This window comes from Neomonachus schauinslandi, chromosome 13, assembly GCF_002201575.2.
Source record: "Neomonachus schauinslandi chromosome 13, ASM220157v2, whole genome shotgun sequence".
NCBI classification, from domain to species: Eukaryota; Metazoa; Chordata; class Mammalia; order Carnivora; family Phocidae; genus Neomonachus; species Neomonachus schauinslandi.
In genome coordinates, this window is record NC_058415.1 from 57,994,759 (window position 1) to 58,019,769 (window position 25,011).

The 25,011-nt window shown below is 49.5% G+C and overlaps 2 protein-coding genes across 2 annotated transcripts; one reads left to right on the forward strand and one right to left on the reverse strand.

Moving 5' to 3' along the window:
• The first annotated feature begins 6,182 nt into the window (after window positions 1-6,182).
• Window positions 6,183-22,194, forward strand: NPR2 (natriuretic peptide receptor 2). Its single transcript, XM_021691775.1, is given in 23 exon segments — window positions 6,183-6,899; window positions 7,707-7,912; window positions 12,855-12,968; window positions 13,273-13,408; window positions 13,648-13,742; window positions 13,963-14,095; window positions 14,320-14,404; window positions 14,879-14,999; window positions 15,162-15,236; window positions 15,445-15,522; window positions 15,748-15,801; window positions 15,803-15,853; window positions 15,951-16,022; window positions 17,874-18,033; window positions 18,196-18,351; window positions 18,430-18,598; window positions 18,758-18,904; window positions 19,379-19,502; window positions 19,694-19,762; window positions 21,012-21,186; window positions 21,258-21,356; window positions 21,630-21,721; window positions 21,852-22,194. Coding segments are annotated over 23 exon segments (3,144 nt in total). The 5' UTR covers window positions 6,183-6,232; the 3' UTR covers window positions 21,918-22,194.
• Window positions 22,195-22,283: 89 nt separating this feature from the next.
• On the reverse strand, window positions 22,284-24,546 carry SPAG8 (sperm associated antigen 8). The gene is made up of 7 exons (XM_021691776.2): window positions 24,433-24,546; window positions 23,623-24,334; window positions 23,326-23,500; window positions 23,081-23,126; window positions 22,884-22,998; window positions 22,705-22,767; window positions 22,284-22,600 (listed from the first exon to the last, which is right to left on the reverse strand). The coding sequence occupies exons 1-7, from the start codon at window positions 24,468-24,470 to the stop codon at window positions 22,412-22,414; spliced, it is 1,338 nt and encodes a 445-aa protein (XP_021547451.1). The 5' UTR covers window positions 24,471-24,546; the 3' UTR covers window positions 22,284-22,411.
• Window positions 24,547-25,011: the final 465 nt, after the last annotated feature.

Below are 25,011 nucleotides of genomic sequence, written 5' to 3' on the forward strand. Positions count from 1 at the left end.
GAGAAGGCACTAAGGGCAGGCGGGAGGGGGTCTGGGCCTGCCCCTGCTATTGCATCTGGAACAGCTGTGCTTCATTTCTGTTTTACATTTAAGTTTGCGTTTGAAGGAAGAGTTTTGATGCTAAAAATAACAGTTTGAAAAACACATCTTCCATGGAGAACCATTTAAGGATTTTGAGCAGGGAAGCGACATACTTGGGTTTTTGTTGCAAAAGGTCACTTTGGCATCTGAGCACATTGTGGAGGATGGCTTGGAGGGAGGTGAGACTGGAGGCCCAGAGAGTTGTCCCAGAGGCTGTCGAAACAGTCCTAAGGAAAAATTATAACAGCTGACAACTCTGGGCTCCATCCCAGAGTGGGGGCATCCACATTAGATGGAGCAGGGGCCTCACGGTTTGCAAACCCCTACTCAGCTGCTTCTCACATTTACATTTTCTGCCTGGCCTTTGCCTGTGTGCCCCCGACCTTAGAGTAGTCTTTGACTCCTTCCTCTTCATCCTGTGGATCTAGTGTGCCACCAAGTCCTGTTGTTTCTTCCTTCATATTATCTCATATTTGATTCTTTCTCTCCATTACTCTTCCATTTTCCTAAATCAGGCACTTAGCAGTTCATGCTCAGATTTCTCCAGGAGCCTCAGAATGGTCTTCCTGCTTTTAGTCTGTCTCCCAACCAATTCTATGTTGCCACAGCTAGCTACTCTTTTTGTTTTTCATGACATATTGTAGCCATGCAAAAAGAGTACAGTTTTGTCAGATCCTGTTTCAGATTTCTCCTCCTCTTCCCAGTCTTTGGTTTCTCTAGGAAATTCTAAGTAGAGCAAAAGATTTAAAAAGTGATTAATACATTTCCATTCTCTAGAAGCTGTTGTGGTCATGTTTCCTTTGCTGCTTTTTTTTTTTTTTTTTTTTTAGGATTTATTTATTCATGAGAGACAGAGAGAAAGAGAGAGAGAGTGAGTGGTGGGAGGGGGAGGGACAGAAGGAGAAGGAGAGAGAGAGAATCTCAAGCAGACTCCCCACAGAGCATGGAGCCCGATATAGGGCTCCTTCCCAGGACCCTGAGATCATAACCTGAGCTGAAACCAAGAGTTGGATGCTTAACCGACTGAGCCACCCAGGCGCCCCTCCATTACTTCTTTTTATGTGACGTATTTGTGGTGCAGGGAACATATGCCTCTTTTTCTCAGTGAAAGACTTTGTGAAGAAAGTAGACTTTTAAGTGGAGTGGAGAAAGAAATATAACAGAGAATATTATATCTGAAGCTTTATGTTAGCAGGTGCTCCCAGCGGGTGCTAAGTAATTACTGGGGTTGGTAATAATGGTGAAGGGTGGTATTAGGAACATAGAGAAGCAGTATATGTACCTGGGAAAACAGGCCATGTGTGGAAGAACAATGGAAACCACTGGGAATGCGTAGAGGTGGTGATCCAGGCTTTGATGGAGTAGATGGGTAAAAAATAGGGTTCACCTGGAGCTTGAATTATCATGAAGATAAACATATACAGTTGCTTCTCCTGACGATTCTTAAACTTCTCAGGAATTCCTTGAAAAACTACCCATGTGGACTGTCTTTTCACAAAACCAGTATTTCTGGCCCTCAGAGTATGGTACCAGTTCAACTTCCAGCATACATATTGGGACAGGTACCTTAGAAGCTGGGATCTGATTTGAAAATATTTTAAATTTAAAACCTTTTCGACTTATAAAAGAAAAAATGATGTGTGAATTCAAAGTAAAAACCCTTGATCCTTTAAACAATAATAGCTGCTCTTGGAGGATATTGAATATTATGAGAAGGTGAACTGGACCCAGGGTCTAGAGCCATCTTGTGCATTGCTGTATAGAGCATGAGGAAAGTAAGGAGGTGCAGGGGAGTGGGCTACATGAGCAATAATGGGGTTTGACCTGTTTTCAGGATTCTGTCTCTCCCTTACTGGGGCTAAAAGAAACAATGCAGAATTTTTGTAAAGTCTCTCTTTGCCAGGCGCCTGGGTGGCTCAGTTGGTTAAGCGACTGCCTTCGGCTCAGGTCATGATCCTGGAGTCCCGGGATCGAGTCCCGCATCGGGCTCCCTGCTCGGCAGGGAGTCTACTTCTCCCTCTGACCCTCCTCCCTCTCATGCTCTCTGTCTCTCATTCTCTCTCTCTCTCTCAAATAAATAAATAAAATCTTTAAAAAAAAAAAAGTCTCTCTTTGCCTTCAGTATGTTTCACTTGTATGTATTTCTCTTTTTACACTGCCTCCTCCCCTCCCTTTATTGAAATGCTGCATTTGAAATGTATCTTTTCTCCTTTACTTTATCCTACTTTCCATGGCTGTTCTCTGCCCTCTGTTGGCAGGTTCCTTTGGACCTGTCTGTCTTGTGTGCAGGAGAAAGTTCACAAATAGTTAAAGCCCTTTTCTGCAGATCGGGTCAGTCAAGCAGAGAGAAGACTGGAAGGTGTGTGGTTTTTGTTTTTTGTTTGTTTTGTTTTTGTTCTTGTTTTGCTGGAATCCTTCAGGTCTGGAGGCATGGTCTGGTGTAGAGCAAACCTGGTGTGGTCCAGAGTTAGCTGTGAAATCAGGTAAGTTGTAAAACTGTTCGGTGCTGAACTGGGAGTCAGTTTGGGGCCTCAGGCCCTGCCATGGAGAGGATTAGCATGAGCCCAAATCCCATGGTGGTCCCAGAACTCAGCAAGGGTCTTGAGCCTCCTTTGGCCTGAGTGTGACTGGAGGTAGGATTTTTTTTTTTTTTTTCCTGCTAAGGAACTGGGCATTTTGGAAACCACAGCAGCTTCTAGCAGCTAGCTGATTTGATGCTCGGCAGTTTAGTTCTGAATGAGAAAAGAGGTGTTTGGGCTGGTCCTATCCTAGAAGAAATTATAGGTGGTGTCTGCGAAGTAGTGGAAGGCCATACCAACCCTATAGAGAGAAAGGTGGAGCCTGGCTGGGTGCTGCTCAGGCTAGCAGTGTCTTTAGATTTCTCAGGTTTTCTATGAATTACAGTGGGGTCACCAAATATTACAGCCAAAATCTTTTTGTCCACATCAATGAGAGCAGTGATCACTTAGATAATGGGAACTTAGATAATGGGAATATATAGATAACCAAAGTTCTCATTTATATAATATTTTCAGCCTGTCCTCAAAAATGAAAAAACAAAAACCTTTCACTGGATATTAATAAGAAGCTGCATTAAGCAATTAACTTTTATTTCCCTGCCCTTTCCCACTTTCTAGTATTAGTGGCCAGTTGGAAAGAAGAGGGCAAGATGATTGAAAGTTTAATCCCTAACATAATCAAGAGTTGTTCTTAATATTCAGAATAATGACCTATCATGTACTTGAACTTGTGTGGGAATCTAGGCAACAGAGGTGTTGGTGCTCACTAGGGTCTGCAGGTGTTCCACAGAGACTTGTCTGGGTCTTTGGTGGCCATTATCCTAAAAGCATGGCTTCATACCGTAAGTTCATGAGTTAGCACAGTATCTATACAGAGCCTCACCTTAGAGAATATCTATATAGAGCCTTGCCTGGATTCCAGTCTCTGCTATTAAAAAGTCATGTAGGGTTGGGGGAGGAGTGGTTTCCCTCTCCGGGACTTAGTTTTCTGTTAACTTTTTTTTTTTTTTTTTAGTAGGTTCTATGGCCAACCTGGGGCTTGAACTCATAACTCCTAGATCGAGAGTCCATGCTCTACCAATTGAGCCAGCCTGGGATCCCAGTTTTCAGTTATCTTTAAATAAGGGAATTGAACAATGTATTTATAAGACTCCTCCTAGCCCTGAAATTCAGTGATTCTGGCAAAGATTGTTTTATAGATTTGCTTCTCTTATAAGCTGTGTATAGTTGCTTAAAACATATTTGGTTGATGTGATCTGAAGTTAGAACCTTGTCTTTTTCAGGTTGTCCCATCACCCTTTTGACTGTTTTCTCCTTCTCTTCCTTGCTCAGATAGGACAAAATTCCTTTTTACTAACAGTATCAGGAGCTGGAATTGGAGTTATCATCCCTCTGTGTTAAAGAAGTCCTAAGGCTTCCATTTCTACTGCACTTGGGGCAAGTTGTTGCTGGGGCTTGCCTTTGGCCTCTGTGCCCCATGGATTCCAACTACATGCTCCTCCAAGGTAAGGGCTGTGTTATTCAGCTTTTCTTGTATTCATCCCTACAGCTTGTGCAAGTCAGCCAGTGTTCAATAAAGAAATAATCACACCTAAGAATAAAATGTCATTGTCCTTAATTTCCCCCCCCAAACCACTAGGTGTCGCCTTCATCTCAGAGAAACTAGGCCCCTCCTCTCTCCCTGCACACCTACACCCCTCCCTCTACTTCTGGAGCTCTCAGCTTCTTGGCACTGTGATTTCTGGAGGAGAGGCTTAAAGGGGGGAGACAAACTGTGGCGCTCAGGAGGGGGAGGAGAATGGATTTATATGCATCTCCTTTATGACCGTTTGAGAGAAACTCCCCAAGGTCCCATAGCAGTCTCTCCCAGCAACCATGATATCATCCCTCATAAGCTGTTCTCAGGATCAGATTGGCATGCCAGATATGGGGTATCTGGGGAGAGCCTTCTAGGTTGGAGGCTTGGGAGCAGGGTGGAACCCAAGGGGGATACAATGGGCTTCCATTGCCAGGGGGGAATGTTCTGCTTAGTCAGTCCATGAGCTGTTATCAGGTGCAAGCCTGGGCTGGGCAGGGAGACAAAAGAGAGGCTGTTCCTGGCCTGGGTCCCTGGAGCAGATGGTGTGGTAGAGGCCTAGCAGGCTATGGAGGGCCTCTGAGGACTTGGGAGACTACAGAAGGGAGCATGGGGAAGGAAGAGGGAGGTTGGAGGGTTGAGTTCTAAGGAAGAAGGAGACCCACCCATGGACTTTGTAAGGACTCAGGAAAAATCAGTCATCGGAGTCCCTTGGTCCCGGAGGGGTCAATCTTCCAGGTAGCAGGCATGTCTTCCTGGTGAGGGAGTGAGAGGTTCCTGCAATGGGAAGTGTGCTATGGTTTACTAGGTGGAGGACTAGTGAGGATACCAAATATGTGGGGATTCCTGACTGCTTCCTGGAGACTGGAGTGTTGGAGGGACTCGGGAGTAGAGAGGGGACCCTAAGAACAACGGGATACGCGAGTGGGGAGAAGTTCTGGGCTCGTGGCACTGTGCAAGATGGGCAGAGAGTGGTGGAGTGGGCCAGGGGCTTGGGGGAGATAGGGGTAGGCCCTTAAAGTGAGAGGACGCCCAGGAACCTCGCCGGCCTGAGAGGCCCTTGCGCGGAGCCCCCGAGTTGCACTGGGTGGGTATGAGACCTGGGATGTCCCTGGGCGCCAGGCAAGGGGGTGGGGGGAGACAGCAGGCGCCGGGGGGGGGGGCCGGGGGGGGAGGGGGAGGGGCCGCGGGGGCGGGGAAGGCGCGGGGCGGGGGCGGGCGCGGGCGGCCTGCCCGGGGAGTCACCCTCGGCCGCCGCCGCCGGCGCAGCGAGCGGAGACGGGCCCGGCCGCGGCGACCTGACCTGGACGAGCGGCGCGCCTGGGGGCCCAGGCGGGGGGCGGGAGGAAGCGCCGGGCAGCGCCGGCCGCGCGGGCCCAGGAGGAGCGGAGCAGAGAGGAGCTGGGACACGGGCGGGGCCGCCGCAGCTCCGGATGGGACCAGCGCCCTGGGCCCGTTAGTCCAAGCAGGAGCTTCAGGAGAAGCCTTCACAGGGAGATTCACCCCTGCCTTTCCTTCTCCTCCGGCCCAGGCCTCGCTTCGCTCCCCGCCCGCCCATGGTCCCAGTCCTTCCGCGGCGCGGGCCCCCTCCCACCTTACCCCCTTGGTCCTCCTTTTTGCGGCTCTCAGCCCTCCTAGTCCCTTCAGCGGCGAGGTGCCCCCGGGCCTTTTCTTTGTACCAGCCTCCCCCCCACCCCCACCCCATCCCAGCCTCGGATCCCCCTTTCCTCCTCAGCTTTATCAGGCTCCTTCACCTCTCACTGTCCCCATCCCAGGCGCAGGCCCCCTTGGTCCCTCCCTTTTCCTGCCACCCTACTCAGCCCTCAGTCCTTGCCCCAGGCTGGTAGACCCACCCCCTGCCTCTACCGCTGGGGCTTCCTCCCATCGCCCCCTCTCCCGTCCCCACCACTTTCTGTACTCCAGCCTACCTAGCTGCTCCGCACTTCTCTTCCTGGCCATCTTCCCCCCAGGTTCCAGGCTGGGCGGTGCTCGTGCCTCCCCCGGAGGCCAGAGTGGCGCCGGGGTCTGGGGGTGGCGGGGCTGCTGCTTTCTCCCCATGGCACTGCCATCACTGCTGCTGGTGGTGGCGGCCCTGGCAGGTGGGGTGCGTCCTCCCGGGGCGCGGAACCTGACACTGGCGGTGGTGCTGCCAGAACACAACCTGAGCTATGCCTGGGCCTGGCCCCGGGTGGGTCCTGCCGTGGCCCTGGCGGTGGAGGCGCTGGGCCGGGCACTGCCCGTGGACCTCCGGTTTGTCAGCTCCGAACTGGATGGCGCCTGCTCTGAGTACCTGGCACCGCTGCGCGCCGTGGACCTCAAGCTGTACCATGACCCCGATCTTCTGTTGGGCCCCGGTTGCGTGTACCCTGCTGCCTCCGTGGCCCGCTTTGCCTCACACTGGCGTCTTCCCCTGCTGACTGCGGGTGCCGTGGCGTCTGGTTTCGCAGCTAAGAGTGAGCATTATCGTACCCTGGTGCGCACTGGCCCCTCTGCTCCCAAGCTGGGGGAGTTTGTGGTGACCTTACATGGGCACTTCAACTGGACTGCCCGCGCTGCCTTGCTGTATCTGGACGCCCGCACAGATGACCGGCCTCACTACTTCACCATCGAGGGCGTCTTTGAGGCCCTGCAGGGCAGCAACCTCAGTGTGCAGCACCAGGTGTATGCCCGTGAGCCGGGGGGCCCTGAGCAGGCCACCCACTTCATCCGGGCCAACGGGCGCAGTGAGTGTGGCCCAGGCTATCTTAGGGTCAGGGGGAGGAGGGTCGCCGCATCCCTGGAGCTCAGCACTGGGAAATAAATGGTGGATGGACGTGGTGGTTGGGGTCAAGAGGCACCTGTGGACAGAGCACCTGTGACGAAGGTGAGGGCGTTGTATTAGGGGAGCCCGTGGATGGCACAGGCAGATGTAAACCAGGGATGAGATTTCAGGTAGAATGAGAAGCGAATCCTGTGTCAGGGAAGAATGTGGGATTGGGCAGAAATTGAATTTGGGGAGCAATATGAAACGAGTGCCCTGGCATAGTGAATGTGTATCCATCTGTGAGCAGAGACTTCTTAGACTGGGGCACCAAGAGCCCTTGGCCGCAGAAAAATCGTGAGGACTCCATAAATGAACTTTCGGGTTCAGCAGATTTGTTTGGGAAAGACGGGGTAAAGCTGACACTGAGAGAAATTCTGAGCAGTCAGTGCCTTTGAGCCTAGGCAAAGGCAGGGCAGAGTGGGGCAGTGAGGAGGGCTGGTGGGGGGCAACAAGCAGAGCTCTGGGAAGAGGAGGGGCTTGAAGCTGATAGCGCCCTTCCTCTGGGGTCTGGAGTCAGACTCTGACCTCTGCCAGATGGTCCATAAGGCCCCAGGGTACTTACGACATAGACTCCAAGGGGGAGGGATGGGGAGCATATGTTGGGTGGTTGATAGGTTAGGGCACTCTCTTCCTTGCTAAAGATGGAAATGCAGATGGTTCAGAGAGGGGGCTGTGTGGGGACCGGATCCTTTCTCAGAATGCCCCTCTGTCTTGTACCTGTTCCCAGTCGTGTATATCTGTGGCCCTCTGGAGATGCTGCATGAGATCCTTCTTCAGGCCCAGAGGGAGAACCTGACCAATGGGGATTATGTCTTCTTTTACCTGGACGTCTTTGGGGAGAGTCTCCGTGCCGGCCCCACACGCTCAACAGGCCGGCCCTGGCAAGACAATCGCACCCGGGAACAGGCCCAGGCCCTCAGAGAGGCCTTTCAGGTATCAGTTGAGCCCAACTTGGAGGAGGGGGAAGAGGAGCTTCTTTGAAGATTCTCTGTCTCTCATAAGACCCACAGAAACCCCGGGAACAGGGCAGGAATTATGAGCTACAAGGAGGGAAACGAACAGAGGCTTTTTGAGTTTCATATCGTTCTTTCTTACTTCTCCACTTTTGTGACTCTCCTGAGTGTCAGCGCTACCTCCCAAGATCCTGGAACACCCTCCTAAAGTCCCATTAGTAGACTATACTGTGAGGGAGAAAAGTTCTAGAAAAGACCTGGTCCCAGACCCCGAGAGGACTTCCATCCTTTCTGGATAAGCGAGGCATGATTGTGGTGCAGTTAACTACAAGTCTGCGAAAGAAAACGATTATGTGTCCTGGAACAGATACTAAGAACTTCAGGGGGTTCAGAGGAGGGAGAATCAATGTCAGCTGGGTTTAGGAAAGCCTTTTTATAAAGGAATAAGAAGCTGTTGTGACTTGAAAGGTAGATGTCATATTCCTAGTCTGAATGGGAGACAGGATCCAGGCAGCCTGAGCAAAGAGAAAAAGATAGGAATGGGCATATTTGGGGGACCAAGAAGATACTGACCTGCCAAGAAAGAAGGGTTGGGTTGAGGCAGATATAGGAAATAATGTTGCAGAGGTATAATCAAATTAAGGAGAGCTCTGAACCTAAGATTAAGGTACTTGGACTTGAATGTGAGGTCCTTGAGATTTTTTTGCAAAGAGAAATATAGAGACAGAATTCAGGTTGGATTAGGAGAGGAGTACTTGGGTCTCGAATGGGGTGAGGTGATGCGGGCTCCCATGCCAGTGGCAGTGGTAGGAATGCAAAGAAATGAAATTACGAAATAATTTGTAGGGGTAATTGACATGACTCTGTTCATTTCACTCCTCTGCTCAAAACTGTCAATGACTTACTTTCTACAGAATAAAGTCCTGACTCCTTATCATGACATTTCAGACCTTCTACGGTCTGTGTTCAGCTCAGTTTTTCAGTCTTGCCTCCTGGTGCCCCTCATGCCCTGTATTCCAGCCAACCAGACCTCTCTCAGTTCCCCAACCCCTGGGCCGCCCCGTCCTCTTGCCTTTGTGCTCTTTGCTCCTTTTTTTCTGGAACGCTCTTCCTTCCTCGTCCCAAATCTCTGCCTCTTCAAATCACACCCATGAACTGTTCCCTGATTCTCTCACCAATTTTTCACTAATTTATGTATATGTGTTTCTTTCTTTCTTTTTTTTTTTTAAGATTTTATTTATTTGACAGAGAGAGACACAGCGAGAGAGGGAACACAAGCAGGGGAAGTGGGAGAGGGAGAAACAGGCTTCCCGCTGAGCAGGGAGCCCGACGCGGGGCTCGATCCCGGGACCCTGGGATCATGACCTGAGCCGAAGGCAGCTGCTTAACGACTGCGCCACCCAGGCGCCCCTATATGTGTTTCTTATTTATTTATCCATAACTCTCCTTTTCCTGAAAAGGATTTGAGGTGGCCTATGGGATAACTTTAGGGTCTTTTCACCTGGGATTCTTTGAGTCTGAAATTCAGTAGATGTGTATAAGGGCTGGACTTTGGTGGTCATCATCTCCAGTGAGTAAAGTTTTATGTGGCTGTCATTATATATTTGGTTGTATCTGACTGTGAATGACATGTCTGGGTCTGAGTCCGTGACTGTCACACTTGAACATGGGCAGTGGCAGGACAGGTTTCATTTATGCTGTAACTTTTGCCTGAAACGACCTTCTCACCTTTGTCTGTCTGGATAATGTGTGCGTATTCTCTAAGACTCAGATGAGTTATTTTCCCTTTGAGGAAACAATCCTCGAATCCCCAGGTTGGACTGAATTTCCTGTTCTTGTGCTTAACTCTGTCTCCTGTAGAATTTACCACATTATTCGGTCGATATTTGATTCATTTGAAGATTGACTCATTCTATTAGTATCTATCGAGTACCTCTTATGTCCCGGTCACTCTGCTAGGTTCTGGTATACAGTGGAGAACGTAACAGATGTAAGTCCTTGCCTGGAACTTACATTTAATAGGATGGACAGACACTAAATAAGCAAATAAATACAAACATAGGGCAACTTGCGATGAGTGTTACTTAAAAAACCCACAAAAAACGAAGATCAAAACAAAACCAAGGCCTCTCACGTGAAGGGAATAACGAGGGAATTGTACTTTAGCTAGTGTGGTCGAGGAAGATCTCTATGGTGCTCCTAAATGGGATGACTCCAGAGCCTTTTGGGCTGTATTTTTTTTGGTGGAAGGAATACCTTTCTTTCTCATCTGGGAATTCCTACCAGTCAAGGGGCCCCAGCACTTCGGGTGGGGGAAATGAGAGCTAGTCAGCTGACAGTTAGATAAATTAATTCTCAGTTTTCACACTCACTACAGGCATTATTCAGATAGAAAAACATAGGGAGATTTTGCTAGGACACAAGAGAAGGGGGGAATCAGCAATCAAGAATATGCTGAGGGGGGGAATCAAGGCTTTGGGGTGGGGTGAAGGTAAGGGGGTAACGAGGTGTTCTCTGGAAAACCTACTTATCCTGTTCCAAAGCTGGAGCAGGGCAGGGGGGGAGGGAAGGTGGGTGGTCAGCTACAACCAAGGGTGAAAGAGCAGAGAGCCCTTACCCCAGAGATACCTGGCCTACTGGGGGGAGGGGGCTCTGAAATTAAGTATATTGATATGACTTTTCTCTCATTAAGCCATAGCTGCGTGATCATGCTCAGTTTTGTATTCTACGTGCCTAGTATGGACTTACTAAACTGCATTAAGGTGCGTGTTGGGGAGAAGTGGGGAGAGGACTAGGAATTCATTTACCGAGGAGTAGGGCTAGCTGGTACCGTAAACCAAGGTGATCAACCAAGATAGGGAAGAATAAGTGGATACAATAGAACTAAGTAAGCAAACGATGGCTAAACACGTTTTTGGCAGCCTTTGCTTGTTTTTCTTCTCACCTGGGGTCCACTGTGAAAAGGGCCACCATTACTTACCTTTACCTTCTTCTCTCTATGTAGCCCTGAGCAAGCACAGAAATTCTTTGGAGGTTCTTCTTTTTTCTTTTCTTTTCCTTTTTTTACATAGCTAGTAACCACAGCAAAAACAGTCTAGCATAGCAGTTTTCAAAATGTGGTCTTGGAACCCTGGGGGCCTCTGAAATCCTTTCAGAAGGACCGTGAGGTCAAAACTATTTAAAACATAATACTAAGATGTTTATTTGCCTCCTCACTCTTATCCCTCCGCGATTGTACAGTGGCGTTTTCCAGAGGCTACATGACATGTGATGCTCTTGTCAGCCTGGCAGCTGGAGAAGGTGTACTTGTGTATTCTTGTGTTCTAAATATTTGTCAGTTTTAATTTCTAAAATGTAAATATTGATAGATATAATCCGTGTAATCAAAAGCTCTTTGTGGTCCTCAGTAATTTTTAGTAGTGTAAAGGGGGTCATGAAATCAAAAAGTTTGAGAACTGCTAGTCTAGCAAACAGAGAAGCCTAGAGAATTATGAAGTGTCTAAAAAGCATTAAAAACCTGTCATCAGCCTTTATATTGAGATATAAATTGTGTTAAGCACGATCTTTTTGAGCTCTTTTACTGATTTTTTAACATTGTCAACAATATCCTACCCTTCTATTTTTCTTTTATTCTTGAAATAGGTGTTACTGAACAAACCCTTCCAACCCCATCCTCAGCCCCCTTCTCCTTTTAAATTTTACCTGGGGGTGGGAGAGTATTACAAGCGCGTGATCAAGGACCCAAATGCTCCAGGAAGAATAATTACATTATGAAGCAAACGCTAGTCTAATGTAATGACTACATATTAGAGATTAACTTTATTATTTCCTACTTAGAATGAGTTGATACAAAGTAAACCACATATATGTGATTTATCTAGTATCTCCATGTCCATACGTACTTTCAGTGACAGGAACGAACAAAACTGGTAGAAGTGAGTAGATTTTAATCTATCATTTCACAAAACGCATTGATCTGAATGAAGTCTTGCCCTGAAGTTGCGACGCCAGTTTCCCATCCAAGGCAAAGGCTGGTCTCAGTCACTGTGCAGGCCTGAGGTGTAGACAGAGGCCAATATGTCCATCAGCAAAGCAAGGGGAAATGTGTGAGGTCAGTGGGCGCCAGGAGGGCATCCCAGAGAGAGACAGAGATGCGCTGACCCAAGGCCAGTGACGTGGGCCTGGCTGAGATCACGTGTGTCATTTGCGTAGCTATGAAATGTGTGTGGGCATGTGTCTATGTGTTTTCTCTGTGACACATGTCTATTACTTAGTGACGTATAGGACCATGCCCGTATGCAGGACAGTGCTGCTCAGGGTGGGTATTCCACACACGTTCAGTGAATGGGCCCACAACTTTTCACTGATGGACTCATTGTCTCCAAGTGTTTCCCTCAGGTGTCCTGAAATCGGTTTAATTCACTGGGTGGAGGCACCGTGTCCAAGTGGCCCAGAGGAAAATATCAATACTTTACTGATCACCTTAACAGTAATTAACACCTCAGAGAGGAGCTGTTGATCCATGTTGTCCTTGATAGTGAGTATGTCCCCAGAAAGGATGGAACAGAGCAGCTGTGAGTGCCGTGGCCGCCTGGAAGGGGGAGGGGACAGGGAAGACAAGGGCACAGGTTTGGGGGATGGAGCTGATATCTCTATTTCCCAGGCTCCACCTTCCCAGAACCGTGCACTTTTCATGGCGGGTGCCACTCCCCTCTTCCCAGATGTAGTAAACGTGCACCGCACGGACCCCTCACACACACAGGTGCACGCACAACACAGAGCTTAGTGTCCTTTCAGCCTTCAGACTCATCTGTGTATATTTTGTATCATGAATATTTCACCGAGCTTCCCTGTCCTGCTTCCTCTCTTCCCCAATGCCTATCTTGAATCCTGTTCACTCTCCCCATGTGCTGTTGGTGCAGACAGTATTGGTGATCACTTACCGAGAACCCCCAAATCCCGAGTATCAGGAATTCCAGAATCGTCTGCTGATAAGAGCCCGGGAAGATTTTGGTGTGGAGCTGGCCCCCTCCCTGGTAAGTAGATCTCTCTTTCCTGAGAGTCGGGCCAGGCTTTGAGGAAAGGCTCTTCTCCCTAACTCAGCATCAAGCCTTGGCCTTGGAGCCAGCCCAATTTGGGGACTGTCTGCTGTCATCCAGGCTTTTTCCTTCTGCTCTTCTGTCCAGTGGAAGTAGGGATGGCATGTTAGGAATGACAGGAGGGAAGGAAGCAAACCAGAAGAGAGAGAAGAGGTAGAAGGAGACCCCAGAGACGGGAAAGGGGGCTGGGGAGGGGCCTGGCAGGACATTTGGAGACCCCTACTGAACTTGCCACCCCTAGATGAACCTCATTGCTGGCTGCTTCTACGATGGGATCCTGCTGTATGCTGAAGTCCTGAACGAGACAATCCAGGAGGGAGGCACCCGGGAAGACGGACTTCGAATTGTGGAGAAGATGCAGGGACGAAGATACCATGGTAATGGAGAGGGTCAGGCAGGGGCCAGAGCGCTGCTGATGGGCCTGCGAGCGGAGTAGGCAGAAGAAAATACAGATGCCAGGGGCAGAGGAAGAGTTAGGAGGGGTCAGAGAACATGGTGGAGGTGGACGTGTATTAAGAACAGGGGCAGGAGGGATCTGAGGTAATCGGAGGAATCGGGGCACAGGAGAGGGGCCGAGGGTAGATCTCAAAGTAAGGGCTGCTCTTTTCTATCTTAGGTGTAACTGGACTGGTTGTTATGGACAAGAACAATGACCGAGAGACTGACTTTGTCCTGTGGGCCATGGGAGACCTGGATTCTGGGGACTTCCAGGTAACGGGGGAGGAGGCAGGGAGGAGACTGTGGGCCCTGAATATCCAGCTTTCAGGGGTTTGGTGGGGCAGAATCAAAGGTACTAGAGGCAGGGACTTATTTGCTGGACCTCTATCCTGAGTGGGTGGTAGGCTGGGGAGAAAAGCAGCCAAATAGCAGGGGTCTGGGGGAGAGGCTGGTGGGAGCAGGCCCGCGGGCCCAGTTTTCTCCTTCCTCACAGCCTGCAGCCCACTACTCAGGAGCTGAGAAGCAGATTTGGTGGACAGGACGGCCTATTCCCTGGGTGAAGGGGGCCCCCCCCTTGGACAATCCCCCCTGTGCCTTTGACTTGGACGACCCATCCTGTGATAAAAGTGGGTGTGTGCGGGGGCTGGGAGTCACCCTTCCTCCCCTAACTTCCATCCTTTCATCTCCTCTCCCTGACTCCCCACCCTTAGCTCTGTTTCCCCCTCTACTTGCAGACCCCCTCCTCACTCCTTTCCCTCAAGATATCTGTCTGCTCCCTGCACCCTGAGCACTGCCCCCTCCCTGTCCACAACTCCACACAGTCTTTCTCAGGGTCCCCTCTCTCCTTCAGCTCCACTTTCAACTCTGGCCATTGTGGCACTGGGAACAGGAATCACCTTCATCATGTTTGGTGTTTCCAGCTTCCTCATTTTCCGGTGAGTCCTGGGCTTCCCACTGACCTACCCCCTTCCCTCCCACCGCTCAGGCCTTCTGGGGGTTAGCGGGACTCTTAGTTTGATGGTTGTCTCTTAGGCCTAACACCTTCCTCTCTAGCCTTTCTCGTTAAGCTTTTAGCCTAGGTGTAGTTTTCCCACTTTTGGTCCAAGCCTGGGTGTCCTAACGACAGGTTTCACGTGGGGGTCTTCTAAGGGCAAAGGTGAATTTTCCATGAATGCTACCATTTTAAGAAAGAACTTCTGCCTTCAGCCTCTGTGTTTTCAAATGAGCACAGGGCACGTATCCCACGTGTAGAGAATGCATCTTCCTCAGGCAGTCCTGCACCGAGTCCCACCTCGAGTGTAATGGTTGCAGCTTCTGGCGCTGCAGGGAAGCCCCCCGCAACCCCACTGTTGGCTCCCGGGGTGGTAGGATCGGGCTTGCCAGTCAACTGAGGTGTGCAGTCCTTACAGAAAGCTGATGCTGGAGAAGGAGCTGGCTAGCATGTTGTGGCGCATTCGCTGGGAAGAACTGCAATTTGGCAATTCAGAACGATATCATAAAGGTGCAGGCAGTCGCCTCACACTGTCGCTGGTGAGCTCTGGTCTCAGCTGTCCCTCTGCTTCCCTCTGAGTGCCTGTCCTTTCGTGCCCTGGACCTTTCCCAGCACATTGGCTTGTAATGATAGCCCTTGCACTGCCACCATCATCTAATGTTCCTTTCATCCTTCCGCCTCCATGTTGCCCTTGGCCCCAGCGGGGATCCAGTTACGGCTCGCTCATGACAGCCCATGGGAAATACCAGATCTTTGCCAACACCGGTCACTTCAAGGTGAACAGTCATCCGCTTGTTCTGGTCCCCACCATTTCATCCTCTTTCATCCCCATATGTCACCTCTTGCCATGAACCTCTGCCCCTCATAACCTTCCTTTCTGTGTCTAGCTGAGCTCCTGGATGTTCCCATGCTTCTCCAGGATTTCCTAGCACCTGGGAACTCCTGATACTAACTTCCCTTTTCCTTTTTCACTCCCACCATCAGGGAAATGTTGTTGCCATCAAACATGTGAATAAGAAGCGCATTGAGCTGACCCGGCAGGTTCTGTTTGAGCTCAAACACGTATGTAATGTTGTATGGATTAAGGGTGAGGGGTAGATAGGGATGGAGAAGAGGAGAGGGGAATAGTAAAATTGGCTAGGGAGGCAAGGGGCTTATTTATAAGGGATTTTGAGTTGTAGGTACAATTAAGAGAAAGGTCCTGTCATGCAGTGCTTTATTTCTGTATCTGATTTTTAATCTCCTTAAATTCTTTTTTCCTTTCCCACCTTTTGTTGTTGTTCTTAGATGAGAGATGTTCAGTTCAACCATCTCACTCGCTTCATCGGTGCCTGCATTGACCCCCCCCAACATTTGCATCGTGACTGAGTATTGTCCTCGGGGGAGTTTACAGGTAAGGGAAAGGTGGAGATTCTAGGGATAGAGCAGATAAGCATGTGATAGCTAGTGGGACTAGAATAGTCATATAATCTATTCCATGTCATTACCAGGATATTCTGGAAAATGACAGCATCAACTTGGACTGGATGTTTCGTTATTCCCTCATTAATGACCTTGTTAAGGTGAGTCTTCCCTGCTCTTCCATAAGAGTTCATTTGCTTTAAAATGCCTTTCTTTTTTTTTTTTTTTTTAAGGTTTTATTTATTTATTAGAGAGAGAGTGCACATGTGCACGAACGGGGCGGGGAGGGGCAGAGGGAGAAAGACTTCTCGCTGAGCAGGGAGCCCGATGTGGGGCTCCATCCCAGGACCCTGGGATCATGACCTGAGCTGACGGCAGGTGCTTAACTGACCTAGCCACCCAGGCACCCCTAAAATGCCTTTGTTTCTTGATCTTTGCTTTCAATTTCTCCTTCTAGTCCTGTGAAAGTCCTGTCCAGTTCCCCTTATTCCTATGGTTGGATAATAATGGGTAAAGGGTCTGGAGTTTTTAACTGGGGGAGATTTATCTGCCACAAAGAGTCCTGACAAAGAATTTTTGTCATCCTGCCCTAGATATCTCAGATCTCTCACCATCATCTTTTTTTTTTTAAACCTCTAAGAGTTTATATTAAGATTTCTCAGCAGGAAAAAGATGAATGGGGTCCCCAAACAAACTGAAATTTAAAAAAAGAACATTTACTAGTAAAACTAAGAGAAATGAAGGAAAATTATACTAGACCTTTGGTATCTTCCCATATATTAGTTTTTAGCTATTTTCAGGTGACCCAGTGGTGCATGGATTTGCAGAGGTATGAGTTTGAATCTTGGAAGGATTGGACAAGTGTTTAGAGCAATTCTTATAGCCAGTGAGCTAGCCTAGTGGATCACTTGTACCACACCTGAAGCTGGCTTTGGTTTTTCTGTTTAATTCTCATGAGGTTATTTTAAAAATTTTGTGGGTGTGTGCGTGAAAATTTGCCATCAAGTGAGAGATAAACTATTAGGTAAAGTTGATGTGGTGGCTGACTGTGATGATAAATATAAGAAAAACAGGACTCTTGAGAGTACCATGATTTGATGGAAAAGTGATTTAGGAAAAAGCCAGAAGCCTAATCCTTTCTGTATTCACAAATTTGGTGATTCCCAAATTTGTTGATATCAAAAGGAATAAAAAGGAGGAGTTCACAGAGACTAGAGTTATGATTTTTTAGGTCCAGAGCTAAATATTTAGACGGAGGTGTTTTGGTTAGCATACAGATCACTGCATCCTTTTCCTGTTCCACCTGAATTGACTGGGGCGGGCGCCCAGGGTTTCATTTTGGGAAGCACCACTCTGCCTTCTTGGGACCTGCCTGAGAGTCCCTCATAGGCAAAGGTTTTTCTCTTCTGGCTCTGCATTGGCTTGGCAGCTGTCTCCCATTTTTGTCCATTGTCCAGGGCTTTACCAATTTACTATTTTTTCCACTTTCTCTCTGGCCTAGCATTTTCTCTAGTAGATTGCTTTCCTCCTCCATGCTGACTCGCCTGCCTACACATGGCTATATGTTAAAGTTTACAACTGGCTAGTCTTCCTTGGTGCATCTAGGTACTCTTGATACCTGGGTCTCTAGCCATGTCTTCCTAAGTAGTGGCCATACATTTGAGGTCATCATGGATGTCAGATATATCATTTTTGGAGTTCACCCTCATAGTTCTGTTTACTACTCAGAAGACTGCCCTTTTCAGTCCTCCCCTTGTCCCTCCCCTTAAACATTTCTCCTGTCCCTGGTGCCATGGTGCCAATATACTGTTTATGGTACCAAGAAGGGATGACTCTCCTATTCTGCCTGCTTCTTTGGGTAGGAACTTACTGTAAAGGATGCCTTCCAAAAGTAGCTTATTGTTTTTATGGTCCCGAGATCTTTAGACAGCTAGCTAATGCCCACCTCATGGAGAGGGGTGTATCTTGAGCCGGATGTAATCCAAACCCATGACTTGATCTGTATCCTGCAGGGCATGGCCTTTCTCCATAACAGCATTATTGCATCCCATGGGAGTCTCAAGTCCTCCAACTGTGTGGTGGATAGTCGTTTTGTGCTCAAAATCACAGACTATGGCCTGGCCAGCTTCCGTTCAGCTGCTGAACCCGATGACAGCCACGCCCTCTATGCCAGTGAGGCCTTCCCCCAAAACCCCCTTTTATATTTTGCCTCTGGCCTTGATCATTTCCACCTAGGGAGGGTGGGAGAGGGAGATGGAATGACAGTAATATGGGGAGCATTATGGGCTTGGGGATACTCTTTTTGAGGACTTGGCCAGCCTTTTCCCTTTTCAGAGAAGCTGTGGACTGCCCCAGAACTGCTTGGTGGGAACCCACTGCCAACCACAGGCATGCAGAAGGCTGATGTCTATAGCTTTGGGATCATCTTACAGGAGATAGCACTTCGCAGTGGCCCTTTCTACTTGGAGGGCCTGGACCTCAGCCCCAAAGGTAATAGTCAATCTACTGCCCATAGACTCCTCTACCTGGGGGACCCTGTTCTTCATCCAAAGCCTTTATCACCCTCAGAGATTGTCCAAAAGGTCCGAAATGGTCAGCGGCCATATTTCCGGCCAAGCATTGACCGGACCCAACTGAATGAAGAGTTAGTATTGCTGATGGAGCGATGTTGGGCCCAGGAACCAGCTGAGCGGCCAGACTTTGGACAAATTAAAGGCTTCATTCGCCGCTTTAACAAGTGAGAGGGCACTAAGGGGCAAGGGCTCCCCAGGGATAGAAGCCTCATCAGTGTTGGTGGATGAGGTGGGGCTGGTGGGGCCAAGAGGGTGGGTTGGGTAGGAAGCCCTGGGAGTCTTGAGAGTCTGGGAGCAGGTACCATATCCTGGCCTCCCTCCAGGGAGGGCGGCACAAGCATATTGGACAACCTGCTGTTGCGCATGGAGCAGTATGCCAATAACCTGGAGAAGCTGGTGGAGGAGCGCACACAGGCCTATCTGGAGGAGAAGCGCAAGGCTGAAGCTCTGCTCTACCAAATTCTACCCCAGTGAGACTTTGGTCACCTTCCCAAATTTTCCTTTAGTATTCTACTCTATTGGGTTCTCCCAGATCAAGCTCCTGAGAACTCACTTTCCAACTCTTAGAACCCTGTTTTGTTTCACCTTGACACAGTGAGCCTTTCTGGCTATAGACCGTGTGTTTTCATTCTGTCTCCAAATGAGCTATGCTGCCTTCTTCCTGGCTTCCCAACCCTTCCTTTTAGGACACGGCTCTACCGTGCCTTTGCTCTAGCAAGTGGATGTAGAACACTCCCAACTTGAGACATTTAGCCCCCATCCCTAGGGGTCCCCTTGCAACCCCCCACCACTTAAATACTTTACCTTGAGCTAGTCCCAGTCACCTTCCTTCTCTTCTACCCGGCTTAGCTTTCATGTTACAACGCATCTCTGCTCCAGCCATGCACTCCTTGCCTCTCTCCTCCACCCATCCTCTCTCTCTGAGTTTGGCCCTTGCTTCCTAGTTCAGTGGCAGAGCAGTTAAAACGGGGAGAGACTGTACAGGCTGAGGCCTTTGACAGTGTTACCATCTACTTCAGTGACATTGTTGGCTTCACAGCTTTGTCAGCAGAGAGCACCCCCATGCAGGTGAGAACCAGAAGTGAGAAGTAGGGGGTGGGATAGGGATCTGGGGGAGCTTCGTTGGGGCATAGGGAGCCTTGATAGTAGGGGAGATTCATTTGTTCTGGAGTTCCCATATTTTGTTAGGGCTTATGGGTTAAGAATTCTTAGAAAGTTAGGCTCAAGTCTCAGGGGCTCTACTTTCCCATCCTTGTTAGGTGGTGACACTTCTCAATGACCTGTATACCTGCTTTGATGCCATAATTGACAACTTTGACGTCTACAAGGTGAGAGCTGGGGCTACCCTTCTCCTGAGACCACCTTGAAAACCCAGTCTCCCTGAACCCTACATGCCTTACCCCGCTCAATGGTCAGTTTGCCCTCCTGGGGGCCCTTTGTAGACAAATGAGGCTCTGGCACTCTTATTGTATCTTTCAGTCTGATTTCTTGTGAATCTTAGGCTGCCCTAATCAGAACCATTACAGGATTTAGCCCCTATCTGCCACTTTTTGCCTAGGAGTATAAACACAGCCTATCCATTTTTTCTCATCTCTCCATCCCTTCTAGACGTGGAAGAATCATATGGGATGTCGGTACAGAATGATTTATTAGGGTGAGGGACATGCTACCTTGTAAAAGATTTTGTTACGTCATTGAGTTGGCACAGAGTGGGCTTTATTGTACTTCAGAGTAAAAACCATTGGGATTTAGGTGTTGATTTTGTGACTAATTGTGTGGCCTTGGGCAAGTAACTGGAAAGCTCCTTGAGCCTCAGATATTTTACCTATAAGTTGGGAATAATAGATTTATTGTGGAAAGTGCTCATTGCACAGATAATACTATTCCTGTCTCTTTCCTTTGGACTTACTCTACCATGTCTGTTGTTACTATAACATAGAGCTACCATAAACCCTTTACCAGTTCACCAGTTATTTATATTCACCCCACTTGCTTTATTTAAAAAAAATCTATATATCTATGTAATTATTTTCTGGACTATTTGAGAGTAAGTTGCAGGCATGGTGCCCCTTTATCCCTAAACGGTTCAGTGTCTGGTTCCTAAAAATAGGCCATTCTTTTGTATAGCTTCAGCACAATTAACAAAGCCAAGCGGCTGCTTTCTTACCTTGCACAGTTCAGGCTGTCTGAGGCCTAGTTCAGTGGGCCTGCCTGCCCTCCTCACTAGCCTCTGTGCTCTTCAGGTCAGCCCTGTTTTCTTGCTTCCCGTTTCCTGACAGCAGAACCTATTTGTCCATGTGTTGTTGTAGACAGGGTATCCATTCATTCAGCAAACGTTTACTGGGTGTTCGCCAGGTACAGGGGTGGGGTAGGAGGATTTAAAGATTCCCTTAATTGCACCTCTCCCCCCTCCCCCCTTCGCCAATTCTCAGGACCATGGCACTTACTTTCTAGTCAATGTTCTGGCCTCCCAGGCTGTTAGGATGACTCATAGTGGTGTTCAGCTTATCTCCTTCTACGCTTCCTCATTCCCACTGATCCACATAGAGGTGACATTTTCATCCCCATCTCAATCAGGTAGAAACGATTGGAGATGCCTACATGGTGGTGTCTGGCCTCCCAGGCCGAAATGGTCAACGCCATGCCCCAGAAATTGCTCGTATGGCCCTAGCATTACTGGATGCAGTTTCCTCCTTCCGCATCCGCCACCGACCCCATGACCAGCTGAGGCTACGCATAGGGGTCCACACGGGTAAGGCTGACTCTCACTCCAGCCCTTGTGTCTGCTTTTCCCAGGCTCTCCCAACCTGTTTCTTCTCCTAGGGCCCGTCTGTGCTGGGGTTGTTGGCCTGAAGATGCCCCGCTATTGTCTTTTCGGAGACACGGTGAACACTGCTTCCCGCATGGAGTCTAACGGTCAAGGTAAAACATTAGCCCTCAACCCCAGCCTCAGCCTCAATGTGTGTTGTCCTTTTCTTCTTTTCAGAGTTCCTCCAAATCTCTCAATCTGAGAGATCACAGTTCCTGACTGCCCCATCCTTGGACATATTTTGGTTCTAGTGCATGCCCTGGGAAGACTGAGAGCCTCCTGAGGGGTGGTGGTTTGGTAAAGCTCTCTCCGATACCGCCAATTCTTCTATTGTCTTTTCTCTGATTCATCTTCCCACCATCCCTGCAACCTCATCCCACCCCCAGCCCTGAAGATCCATGTCTCCTCTACCACCAAGGATGCCCTGGATGAGCTAGGATGCTTCCAGCTAGAGCTTCGGGGGGATGTGGAGATGAAGGTGATGGCAGGCCATGGGGAGGGGTCATGGAAAGGGAGGATGAAAGCAATTATGGGGACCATGGGGAAAAGAGAGAGATAAAGAGAATAACATCAAAGAATTTGAATTATCTTCACTCCCCCACTTCTAGGGAAAAGGAAAGATGCGAACTTACTGGCTCCTAGGAGAGCAGAAAGGACCCCCTGGACTCCTGTAAACCCTACTTCTTCCCAAATCAGACAGTCTCCTGCTGCTGGGACCTGGGTGGGCAGTGGTCACCATCTCTCCACACACCAGAAATGGACATTGTCGTGTAAGATGGAAACCAACGTGCACAAAAACCCGACCTTATATGGAAATTGTTGCTCTTTGCAGCTCAGCCTTGTACATATACCTGCTTCGCTCTGGCCTGGTCCCCTTCTTCCTTATCTTCTGTAAATATCTGTATCTAAACCAGAATATTTTGGCCAAATATAAAACAACAAAAAATTTCATGGTGTCAGAGTCTGGGTTAGGGGCAAGTCCAAGGAAAGGTGATGGGGTGTGAACACGGTAACGCCTAGAATAACTGAAATCGCAATCTCAGGACAAGAGAGAACCCTTTATGGAAAGCCCCTTCACCAAGTACAGACAGAATGTACTTCCTTCCCACCTCTCCAGTACAGACGGAAATAGATTCCATATTCCACATCCCTCTTCCCTCCTCAACCCTTAGATAGTGGTTCTACGCATTTCACCACCCTGTTCTCCCTGACAGGCAAGGGAAGATCTTTCTCCCAGTTGGTGGGAATAATTCTCAGGTTCATAGGGCAAAGGCTGCCCCAGAGACAAAGGCACTGGTGTTGAGAAACTGCAGTTCTTCCGGAATGGCGTGTCCAGTGTCTTGATGTTACTGACACCCTGGAGGAGGGCCAGAATGAGGACAGATCCTGCTCTGCGCCAGGCTGGAACAGAAGAGCCTCTTCCCCTCCTTCTTCTCCCGCACTCCCAACACCCTCACACACCGGTAGCTGTGGGGCCCTCTGCATCCAGAAGGTTTCAGGCTGCTCCTGACGGTAGTCATGAGGCTGTAAGGGAGAAAACCTGAAAAGTGCTTGGTTTGAATCTACCTCTCTTAACCTCTGCTACTTTCCCACAGCCCATTAGAGCCCAGCTGTACAAGTGGGATGGGATAAGCTCTCACCTTGGTTGGGGCAGGAGGCCCGGCATGTACCAGCTCCTTTCGGTAGTCACGGTGTGTCACAGACTCGACCTCAAAGTGCTTCCTTGTGGGTTCCTGCTCTGCCTGCACCTCTTTACTATACAGTTCTGGGGGGCATCAGAGCCATTCTTCCCAGATTTGTCTTCCCCCTCCCCTTTACCCTTCCCCCAGCCTCTCACCAGATCTGATGGTGCAGGAGCATCTCCATCATGGCTTCACGCTTTCCTGTGGGAGGGCAGGGAGGGGACAGAATGGGGGAGTCTGGTTAAAAAGCAGGCCCAGAAGAAACAAATGTGAGAAAAGGAAGAAAAATCATGGGGTTTTACCCTTATACCCATTGGACAATCCATAGTCCTACTAGAAATTCCTTCCTCTCTCTTTTCTCTAATGGGCTCATGCTGGCCCGTTCTCTCATGCTTCCCACCTCGAATTGGCTGATAGTAGTTTCGTGGGGGCTGGTATGAGTCTTTCTGGGTGGTGCTGAAGGACATGGGTGACTGTGGCTGCAGGGTCAGCAGTCCCTGGTGTCCATGTCGGAAGAAGAAACTCTCAGAGCCATCCTGCATACTTGGAACTTGATCCAGGTGGTTGGTGGCTCTCTGTGGGCCCCAAGTTGAGTGACCATGATATCCTTTATGGTACCCACCCTCATCATAAACTACTGCCTCCCCCAAGAAACTGGGGGCAGTCTTCAGGAAAAGGGAGCAGGTCAAAACAATACCTCCTCCTCCCAGTTGTAGAGAAGGCAGTGGCCCCGTGGCAATGTTTCACTGAGAACCTTACAGTTCCCTTCAACCTGGGGGGTCTTCCATTGCCCTCGGGCACCAGGTTCTGAGACTTGCAAAAATTTCCAGGGTTGTTTCCGAGGTTCCCAGTGGCAGTAGTGATTCCAGGAGGCATAATTAGGGACCAGCTCTGCCCTGAGGTTTCTGAAGCTTGGGAGATTGGAGGGGCTGAGCTCAGGGTCATGGCCACCGTCTGGACTAGGCCCAGAGTCAGTGGCAGGACCAGGGCCAGAACCAGGACCAGTGCCTTGACCAGAGTCACAGCCAGGGCCAGAGCCATGGCCAGGACCGGAACCGGAGCCAGGAGCAGGGCCAGGACTAGAGCTAAGGTCAGTTGTAGTACCGGGATCCTGGGTGAAACGGGAAACATAGACAGGCTCAAAGCCAAGTCTCCTATGGTCTGTCTTGTGGGTAAAGCTGGCTCCAGTGCAGGGCTCCCCAGGAAGACTGTCAGAGGAGCGGTCCAGGAGAACGCTCGGCTCAGAGTAGCGCGCTAGGGTCTTCGTAGATAACGCATCAGTTTTGGCGGTGGAGGCGGCTGCAGCTGCAGTGATGGCGGCTGCCAAGACCGACCCAGGACGGCCATCCGAAGGAAACGGTTCTGAAGCAGACCTGAGCCCTCCAGCACCAGGCTGTATGTCCAAAGATCTAAAAGAAAGCGAATGCGTCAAAGTCCTCACAAGCGCAGCCCAGTAAGTCCTCTGACCCTTCTTGTTTACACCTGCAGCCAAAGCTGCCGCTCTCACCGAGACCGCGATCCCTTGGTAGACTCGGTGGTCTCCATCTTCAGGCACCAGCTACCGGGTTGCCATAGAGACGGCAAATCATTCCAGGAGACTGCGCAGAACTAGAGTTGGGCGGAAGTGTTGGGTGGGGGTGGAGGCAGATTCTCTGCGGGGCGGAAGTCTTCAACCTGCCGCTGTCTGGGAAGTTTGCTTTCCGTTCAGACTCCGTTCCGCCTCAGCCCAGCTTTTAAGGTTCCGCTGGCCTAGGGCCCTGCCTTCTACGCGTAAGCATGGTTCTTTTTTTTTTTTTTTTTTTAAGATTTTATTTATTTATTTGACAGGGAGAGACAGCGAGAGAGGGAACACAAGCAGGGGGAGCGGGAGAGGGAGAAGCAGGCTTCCTGCCGAGCAGGGAGCCCGATGTGGGGCTTGATCCCAGGATCCTGGGATCATGACCTGAGCCGAAGGCAGACGCTTAACGACTGAGCCTCCCAGGCGCCCCAAGCATGGTTCTTTTGAGGCTTTCTAAAGTGGTTCTTTGTGTTGGAGACAAGCACAGGGCTGGGGTATCAGAGTAAAGCATACCTGGTGTGCTTGTGT

Coding starts and splice junctions, on each gene's coding strand:
- SPAG8 (XM_021691776.2), bottom strand. CDS start 24,470: ATGGAGACCACCGAGTCTACCAAGGGATCGCGGTCTCG. Junction 22,768..22,883: donor GGCCTCCTGCCCCAACCAAG/GTGAGAGCTTAT, acceptor TCTCCCTTACAG/CCTCATGACTACCGTCAGGA. Junction 22,601..22,704: donor AGAGGGCCCCACAGCTACCG/GTGTGTGAGGGT, acceptor GCCCTCCTCCAG/GGTGTCAGTAACATCAAGAC.